Here is a 9,514-nt window from a genome sequence, read left to right on the forward strand (position 1 = left end):
GAGGTTTCTGGTTTTGGAAACAACTCCACTTGGGTCTGGGAAGTGGCCTGAACCGTATGGAGGAAAAACCTTTGTTTCAAGAGTCTGGACGAGTTTTCTGGTGTGATCTTTCCAAAGTAAGAACAGGGCTCCTGCAGCACAGACCCACCAGTACTGCCTCCTGCGCCCCTTGCCAAGCCCCCGCCCCAGTCTCTGGACCATTGCGCTCCCTCTGTCTCAGTGGGCAGATGTGGTGGCCAAAGAGCTTTCCTCTGGGGGGGTCCTGTGTGGGTCACTGGCCCCCAGCAGTCAGGCAGCTGGGTAGCTAGGGATGGGACCACACCAGGACTTTGTTCCCACTTCTGCTCTGGCAAAGGGGACGCTCAGCGGCGGCTCTCACTGAGGTCCAGCACAGCCTGGCCCACCTGCCAGCAGAAGAGGTGCTCATGGGGGGCGGTGGGCCCTTGGGACACTGGCTCCAGGGAACAGGGCTTTCTAAGGAGATCAGCAAAATGAAGAGCTACAAGTACTTTTACATTGGAAAATAGCTTGTTTAAAACCCCTCGGAATCAGAGGGCCCCCGGAGGGGTGCATCCGGCTCCAAGCCCCATGGAGGCGGCCCAGCCCTTAGCCTTTCTTCTGTTTGAGCTTTTCTAAGTACGCATGCAGAGACTTCTGGATGGAGTCTTTGCAGATGAAGCGGACAAAGTTCTCGATGTCCGCGTCGCGCTCTGTGAGCAGGCGGTCAGCTGTGGGCTTGCGCATCAGGATCTTGGTCAGCTGTCGGGCGTGGTCTACAGAAAAGGGCCCGAGTGTGAAAACCCATTCCGACACCGTGGCATCACTCCCAACCTTTCCAAGAGAGTTCCAGCAGAAACTCTGGTTGGAAACTTAGGACATACAAGTAAACAAGCAAAATGAAAACCAGCCCTTCCCCGCTGCCTACCCAGAAGCAGAGAGGGTGACACTGTGAAAACTGCCTATTACCCCGTCCCTCTCATTCCCCAATATTACGGGGGGTACTTTCCACATCACTAAGTACTCGTTCACAGCACAGTTAGGTCAGCGAACCTGGCCCCCCCATGGCCTAGAAGCTAAGAATGGTTTTTACACTGTCATGGAGTTGAAAAAAGGACGTTCTGTGACCTGTGAAAATTATATGCAATTTAAGTATCAGCACCGACGACACGCTCACTGGGTCACAAACTCTCTGGTTGCCCTTGTGCTCCAGCACCACCGTGTGGCCGAGACCGAGTGACCCACAAGGCCGACCATCTCCCTGGCTCTTGAGAGACAGTCTGCTGATCGCTGGTCTCCCATCAGAACCAGCCCAATTTCTATGAACAGACAATAGTCTGTGCAGTGGGTTGGGAGTGGACCTAACCACAGCCCCAGAATCTGTGCATGTGGCCTTATTTGGAAAAGGGTTTCTGCGGATGAAGTTAGGATGAGATCATCTTGGATTTAGGGTGGGCCCCAAATCCAACAACGACTGTCCTGACCAGAGAAAGGAAGAGGGGAGCCTGGAGACACAGACACGCAGGGAGGCCACGTGGAGGGAAAGCAGACTGGCGCGATGCATCTATAGGCCAAGGAGCGTCTGGAGCCGCCAGAGGCTGGATGAGGCAGGAAGGGGCCTCCCCTAGAGCCTCTGGGGAGAGCACGGCTCTGCCCAAACCTTGATTTTGGACTCCTGGCCTGCAGACTTGGAGAGAATGCATTTTGTGGTTTTAAGGACCATACCTCCCCCTCCCCCCGCCATGTGGTAATTTGTTGCAGTGGCCCCAGGACTAAGTCAGTCTGCTGTTACAAACGGCACGTTCCTGATGTGCACACAGCCCCCTCCCAGGAGAACCCCGTGCTCTCACCAGGAGCATCAGGCTGTGGGGGGTCCTGGCTGCCGGTCCTGGCCCCTCCCCGTGCTCCTCACCTGGAATGTCCAGCCACTGGGCCATCACCGACCGCGCCGTGCTCTGCACCTGGTCTTCGGGCACAACCTGGTCCACCACGCCCACCCGGAGGGCCTCTGCCGGCGGGAAGAGCAAGCCCAGCTGCAGGGCGCGCTCCGCGCTGCGGTGCCCGATTGTGTTCACCAGCGTGTCTTTGAACCTGGATCACATGCACTTGTTGGGGGCTCCCAGGTGGACGGGCTTGGGCCAGGGCGAGGTGAGTGCAGGTGCAGCCCCCAGCCTTACCAGAAGGGGGCGACAATGCCCAGCAGGGTCTCGTTCAGCCCTATGGCGTACTTGGGGTTGTTCGCCAGGACCCGGTAGTCACAGGTGAGGGACAACAGGCAGCCTCCAGCTGGGCTGATGCCCTGCAGGGGAAGAGACAGCACATGGCTTTGAGTGCTGCCGTGGGCGGGCTGGGGGGGGGGCGGTTCCTGCCTGTATTCCAGACAGCCAGGTCCCAAGGAAGAGCCCCCCCTCCCCGTCCCCATGGTGCTGCACCCACACTGGCTGGGCTGGGTGTGCACAATGGGGACTCGGACTTGGCTCTGCCCGGAACCCTTCTGACGGGGTCGCAAGCCGCCTTTCTTTTCAGTTTTTGCCGGGATGCTAAAACGCTAAGTAGTTAGCCGAAGTGCCCCCCAGGACCCATCTCCATCCCCAGCAGGACGTCCCAGGAACCCCAGACTCACACTGCCCTCACCTCACACACCCCACGGCCTCAGAGGCGGCCTGTGGAGTCTCCCTGACTCTCGCCAGCCTCCTGTCCCCTGGTTCAGACCCTCTGGCACCTCACTGGGGGGCCCCCGCCATGTCGTCAGGCACACGGCTTCCTGAGCCTTAGCAGACCCTGCCTCCCCAGGCCAGGCCAAAGCAAGGCTTCCAGGGGTGAATCTGACCCCCTCCTTGTGCCCCCTCCCCATGCAGCCCTCTTCCTGGGCCCTGCCCCCACCCTTGTCACCTGGTCATACTGACCTCTGCACCTCTGAGGGCCTCCCCCACCCTTCCCGAGGGCAGGGCCCCGTCTGCCCCCCCCCTCCCCCCGCAATGAGTCAGCGGGGCTGGGCTGAGGCGCAGGGGCACTCACGTTGATAGCAGCAATCACCACCAGGTTGGACAGGTAGAACCGAAGCCACATTTCCTGCACCGCCTTCCAGTACTCCGCGTAGTGCTCGGGGTCCCTCCCACACATCTCCGTCAGGTCCAGGCCGGCGGAGAAGATCCCGGGGCAGTCCTGGGGGGCGAAGGAGCCAGGGGCCCCGTCAGAGTCCATCCCTGGCCAGCCAGAGGTCCCGGGGGATGCTCCAGAGGCGATGGGGAGCCGGAGCTGGGGCTTCGGGGCACACATTCTGCTCTCCCCCCAAGGTCAAGCCAGCTGCAGACGGCCAGGCCAGGCCGGGAGGTGCTGCTGTCAGAACACAGCAAGGCAAGGAGGGGGCTGCGATGAGCCGAGAAGCCAGACCCCTGCCCTGGGGAGTGGCTGAGAAGGCGTGTATCCTGCAGATGCCCCAGGTCGTGACACAGCCACCAGAGGGGAGAGGAAAGCGAACACAGGCAAGCAGCGACAGCTGGGACAGAGGATGGCTTTCCAGCCAAGAACTGCTGGCCCAGACGGCAGACCGGGGTGGGGGGGGGGGGCAGTAGAGGGACCGCGGGGCCGCCATGGGAAAAGCCTACACGTGGGGCTCCTGAGTGGTGTCACGATGTCCCTAAGCAAACGAGAATGAGACTCCCGTGGCCGGAGCGTGCCCGGGGTTGGGATGCTGGGGGCTGGCACGCCCTGTTACTGACCCACGAACCAGGGTCAACAGCCGCATATCTCTGCGCAGTGAGGGGATGTGTGGAGTATGGGTGACGTCCCCACATCCTTCTATCAAGCGACAGGAGCAGGTTGCGTGCAGGGTGCAGGACGCGGTTCCTCGGGGCCCCCCGTGTAGCTGTGCGTGCGCCGCCCCTGGAGGCTGACCTCTCGTGTCCCCGCCCGTGTCCCACCGCGGCCTCAGAAGGCCACACAGGTGCGGCTGCCTCTCACGGACGCCCCTGAGCTGCGACAGGGATGGCAGCCGTGGGGGCCGAGCTCCTCCTGCTCTGAGCATATCCAGCATTTCTGCCTTTTTCCTGATCCTTCCCTGCCCGCTGGGGACCCCTCCCCCTGCACCCCACCCCCAGCCTGTCCGCACAGAGGCTTGCCCACAGTCCTAGCGCTCGAGGAAAGCAAAGGCAAAGAACGCTGTGACAGAAGCCGCCGTCATCCTAGCGGGGGAAGTGCTCTGCACCGACTAGAAAGAGGGAAATTTCTGCGATTCAGCAACAGGTCTGGAGGGAGCCAAGCAGTGTCTTGGAAAAAGACACAGACCCGCCTTTACCCCTCCCCCCCCGCCGGAACGTACGAATGTGACTGTCTTTGGAAACAGGGTCTTTGCCAATGTGATCGACACGAGATCACAGGAGAGCAGGGCGTCCTTCTAAGGAGGGGGACATTTGGACACATAGACACGGGGTGGAAGCGGGAGTAGAGGAGGGCCAGGACCCTCCGGAGTGGAGGAAGCAAAGAGGGAGCTCCAGGAGAGAATGCCCCGCTGGTGCTGTGAGCCCTGTTCGTGGCCCTGTGCTGCGTCCCCACATCACCCAACGTCACGCCGCCCACCGTCATCTGCTGCGGGCCCGCTGGGCAGGCCTCTGCTCTGGACACGGCAGGCACACAGCCAAGACCACAGTGCAGGCCCGTTTATGGGGAGATGACGCAGACCCGGGGAGAATGTGGGCTTCCGAGGGACAGAGGCTGATGGCGCCACTCGGAAGCCAGGGAGGCAGAGGGGCCTTTTCTTCGTTGCTGAGGGATGGAAGTTCATCCTTGCGGCTCTCTTGGTTTCAGCGCACAAGAGAGAAAAGGTCACGCTCCAAAACAACATCCTAAATGGAGCATTTTCAGAAATTATCTGGAGCACAAAGTTCCCAGGCAGTTGCAACCTGTCCAGCCAGGTCAGCGGTAACTGTCACAAGCACCCACACCCAGGAGCATTCTACCCTCGGAGCTGCACCGAAGAACCCTCTCCTCCACAGGGCGAGGTTCTGCTCTGCAAAGCCCAGCCCCCCAGCACCCACTGGCCGTGTGCATCAGGCCCGCCCGACAGCCCCACACAGCTCAGAGCTGTGACAACACTGGGCCACACCCAGGACGACCCAAGGGTTTAAGGAAAGCAGGTGCATGCCCAGGGGGTGTTCCGAACCTTGTCTGCAAGAAGCTGGGACCATCTGCCTTTGATAATGGCAGAACTGAGACCTTCTCACTGGTCTCTAATGTGGAGGCACCTCTATTGGGGGACACGCATGTGACAGGCAGACGGCGCCTGAGTTTGGACTTTGAACTCGGGGAGCTAACGAGTACCCACCGACGTGATGATGATGCCATGGAAGGTCTTGTCGTTCTCCAGTTTCTCCAGGCTGATGAGTAGCTCGGTCAGAAACTCTAGGCTGAGGCTATTCACTGGGGGGTTCCTCATCTTCACCACAGCGACCCCTAGTGTGAACAAGAAGAGAGGAGGGCTCACAGCCAGTCCAGGGAAAGCACACCCAGCCAGCCTGCACCCTCAGCACGGCCACGGCCAGCGACACGGTTCTTGTGTTTTCAGAGCAGGTGAGACCCTGGCTGGACGTAAATTCACCATTTAAAAGTGGACAGTTCGGGACTGTTAGGTACCCACAGTGTCGCACAACCACCATGATCTAGTTGCAGAGCATGTCTATCCAAAAGAGGGCCCTGTGCCCATCAGCAGTCACCACCCCTCTCCGGCGCCTGGCAAGCGATCGTCTACTTTCCATCTCTATGGACTTGTCTACGCTGGACATTTCACATGAAAGGAAGCATCCAATCTGCGACCTTTCCTGTGGCTTCTTTCACCGAGCTCCGTGTTCTCAAGGCTGAGCCGAGCTGCAGTGTGGGGACCACGTTCTGTGCACCCATGCACGTGCTGGGGGACACCTGGGTTGGTTCCCCTTTTGGCTCTTGTGAATCACACTGCTGTGAACATTCGTGCGCAAAGTTTTGTTGATCCTTTTCTCCCAGATGCAAGTGCTCCGTCCCCAGGGGATGAGGAAATGGCCTCCGTTTCTTGAGGAGTGAGTGAGCAAACTCTAAGACCAGATGTGCAAGGAGGAACTCCCTTTGGGTGCTCTGGCTCACGCTTGTTTAAGGACAGAGGCTACAAACATCGGCGGCCTGAGGTTCTCCAACTCTCCCTGGTGTGCTCACGAGTCCTACCAGCGCCTGGGGCAGAGCAGCTGGGGCCACGGGTGCTCACTGCCTGCCCGAGGACAGACCCCAAGGGCTGCAGAAATGCCCCCGTTCACATTTCTCTGGTCAGGACCTTACAAATCTCCGGATGGTCAACACAATTCTCTAGGGATGACAACTAAGTCCTGAAGGCAAATGGGCTCTTTGGAGACCTCTGATTTCCAAGAAAGAAGTACTTATTAACTGGCTAGCGGCAGTTTGTGTGCACAACAAACGTTTTCCAGAAGCAAGCTTCTGAAGTTGGTTCAAACTCAAGTTTCTGAGGCTGACTGGATTTTTTTTTTTTTTTGAGAGTGTGCAGGAGTGTGCGTGGGTGGGGAGCTGGGGGGGCGAGGAGGTGTAGGGATTCAAGCACCCAGAGAGACAAAATCTGACTTGTCTGTGCCTCCCTGGATGAGACTAACTGAAAAGCAGAGGCGTGCCTGCAACGCTGGGCCTCCTTCGAAGTTTCCTGGCTGAACGCGGGCGGATTCTTACTGCGGCTCAAGGTTCTCATCCAGGGAGTCAGGGTTTCAAACACAGGCACCTAGTGATCACATACTGCACGAACTCCTTGCCGTGCACGGCCGTCCCGAGCCCTGCGGCTCCTGTCACGTGCTGCCCCGCAGATGACCGTCCTGATCGTTAAAACTACGCCTTCCTTCTTGTTTTGCTCTTGCACGTGGTGTATCGATAAAACACAGTAACAGTGGAGACACAGCTTGGCCCGAGACCTTTCACCACTACAGCGTCTGGTCCCCTTGCCCTCTGCTTTCTCCTGCTTTGGTGTCTGGAGTCATCTTTTCATTCGCCATCTCAGGGTTTGATGGACAAGCCCGACAGGGAGGGGCAGCGGGAGAGACTCCATGCCCAGCAGGGAGCCCAGCGTGGAGCCTGAGTCGGGGCTCGATCCCAGGACTCTGAGATCACGACCGGTGCTGAAATCGAGGAGTTGGGCGCTTAACCTGCGGAGGCACCGGGCATCCCGAGGCTGACTGGATTTTTACAGGCCTGGTCCAGCAGAATCGAGGGCACTGAGGGAAAGGTCAGTAGGCCAAAGATGAACATGAGTTAAGGAAGAGGACTTTGGGTGACCCTGATGTCACGGGGGAAACAGCCCCATCCCTGACCGGGGGCAGGTTGACTCAGCTGTCTGGGGCAGGGAGGGAGGCTGAGGCTGCAACCTGGCATCCCACACACAGCAGGAGGCCTCTGTCAAAAGGCTGAGGCCTAAAGCTAGGCCACCAGACAGCATGCCCTAAAACCTGGACGCCGGCCCATCTCTGATGACAAGCCTTCTCATGCCTCAGCTCGGGAGCTCTCTCAGGTAGAGGAAACATAGGTTTCTGTTTTGACAGTTCTTTTTCCACCTTTTCTGTCCCCTTTGCAGAGTTTTAAGAGCTGCTCTGATGGGAACTGGGGGGAGGGGGGGTGTTAGCAATGATCACACTGTGGCTCCTGGCTTTAATTAGTAAAATATCTTCTAAGTTCTGTGCCATGCTGGAGTATTAAAAAAAGGAAAAGAAAAAAAAAATTATTCTAAAATACTTCCTATTTTCAACTTCCTTTTTTTTTTTTCTTAGATTTTATTTACTTGATACACAGAGAGAGTGCACAAGCTGGGGGCAGAGGGAGAGGGAGAAGCAGACTCCTGGCTGAGCAGGGAGCCCAATGTGGGGCTGGATCCCAGGACGCTGGGATCATGACCTGAGCTGAAGGCAGACGCTTAACTGACTGAGCCCCCCAGGCGCCCTTCAACTTCCAATAGTTTAGATAAAGGGGCATACCCCTCAAACTTTACAAACCCAAACCTATGAACCTTCACAATGAATTGGGGTAGGGGCGCCTGCGGGGCTCAATTGGTTGAGCGTAGGACTCTTGGTTTCGCTCAGGTCATGGTCTGGAAGTCGTGGGATCCAGCTCTGCGGGGAGTCGGCTTGGGACTCTCTCCCCCTCTGCCCACCCCCCACCCCCGCCCATGCGCACGCTCTCTCTAAAACGAATGGATAAAAACTGGGTTAAAACCGCACTTAAACCACCTGGACTGAGGACCCTTAAGCTTTGAATCCAACAGGCATGGTCTTCAATACCGGGCTTTATCTCGGCCTGTGGGCGTCCAGAGGCTCCCGGGAGCCGGGGACGAGAGTCCGGACACTGCGCGGCACCGCGAGACCGCGCCCTCCCCACCCTGCACGGCTGCACGGCGGGAAACCGCGGGAGGCTGCCCCGCGCTGGTCCGGGCCTGCGGCCCCGGGCGCGCTTACCTGCCGCCGGGTCCGGCTCCACCAGCACCCGCGGGCTCCTGAAGCACCGCACGCCGTCCCCGCCGCCGGCCGCCGGCCCTGTCCGCCCGGGGGCCGCGCGGAGGCCCCGGGCCCCTGCGAACGACAGCACGAGGCCTGTTAGCCTCGCCCACCCGCCGGCCGCGGCCCCCGAACCCACCCCGCCCCCCGAGTGACGCACAGGGTCGGAGAAGGGCACGCGTCAGGACGCGCATTCCCACCGCCAGCGCCATCTTGACGCCCCGATTAGGGTCGCGGCCGGCCCAGGTCCAGGCCCCGCCCCGCGGCCCGCTCCTCCCAGAGGCCCTGCTCCGGCAGCCCCGCCCCACTTGGCTCGCAGGGTGTCAAGGCCGCAGGGCACGGCTGAGGCCAAGGTCGCGTATGGGCCGCTGCACGGGGCAGGCGCTTCCCCACCGCCTCGCCGGCGAACCCCGGGCGCCGCCCGCAGGCGGCGGCGCGATGGCAAGTTAGCCCGCTTCCCCTGCCGTCCACCGGCCAAAGCTAAGCTCGAGTCACTCGGGCAGGACTGCTGGGGCCAGGGCTGGCTGCACCGAATCCCAGAGGGTTGCGAGTTCAGGCGGTGACAAGGGACTGGGGTGGAAGCTCCCGCTACCCCGGCATGTGAGCAGCAAAGGCAACCAGATGTCAGCAGGGCTGTCTCTCCAACTGCACCTGCAGAGACTGCAGTACTAAGATGGGGGGCTACTGGCTGCCTCCCGTGTGAGCTCCGCCTCGGCCGCGGGCACGGAGGGGCACCGGAATCAAGCGGGTAGTTGAGGCAGGCATGGCGCTAAGAGCAGCCCGTGCACCTTCCCCTTCCGCAGCTGGGCAGCAGGTGCCCACACTCCTGGCAGGAGCCCCTCCAGGCAGCAGGATGAGCTGGGGGGAGCAGGAAGCCTATGTGCTACCTGCCAGGACGCTGCCTGGTGCTGACCATCCAGTCCGCACAGTGAGTGGCTGAGACTTTAGTTTTTAACGTCTGATGTGTTTCCACATCTTCCTTCAACACAAAAGCATGGCTGAGTGGCAGA

At 59.8% G+C, this 9,514-nt stretch overlaps 1 protein-coding gene across 1 annotated transcript; it reads right to left on the reverse strand.

The window, feature by feature from the left end:
• Positions 1–524: 524 nt before the first annotated feature.
• On the reverse strand, positions 525–9,214 carry ECI1 (enoyl-CoA delta isomerase 1). The gene is made up of 7 exons (XM_021698077.2): positions 8,665–9,214; positions 8,466–8,579; positions 5,321–5,448; positions 3,016–3,162; positions 2,175–2,296; positions 1,910–2,088; positions 525–773 (listed from the first exon to the last, which is right to left on the reverse strand). Exons 1-7 carry the CDS (start codon positions 8,714–8,716, stop codon positions 607–609), a joined length of 909 nt encoding a protein of 302 aa, XP_021553752.1. The 5' UTR covers positions 8,717–9,214; the 3' UTR covers positions 525–606.
• Between the last annotated feature and the right edge of the window lie 300 nt (positions 9,215–9,514).

The sequence above is a fragment of the Neomonachus schauinslandi genome, chromosome 5 (genome assembly GCF_002201575.2).
Source record: "Neomonachus schauinslandi chromosome 5, ASM220157v2, whole genome shotgun sequence".
NCBI classification, from domain to species: Eukaryota; Metazoa; Chordata; class Mammalia; order Carnivora; family Phocidae; genus Neomonachus; species Neomonachus schauinslandi.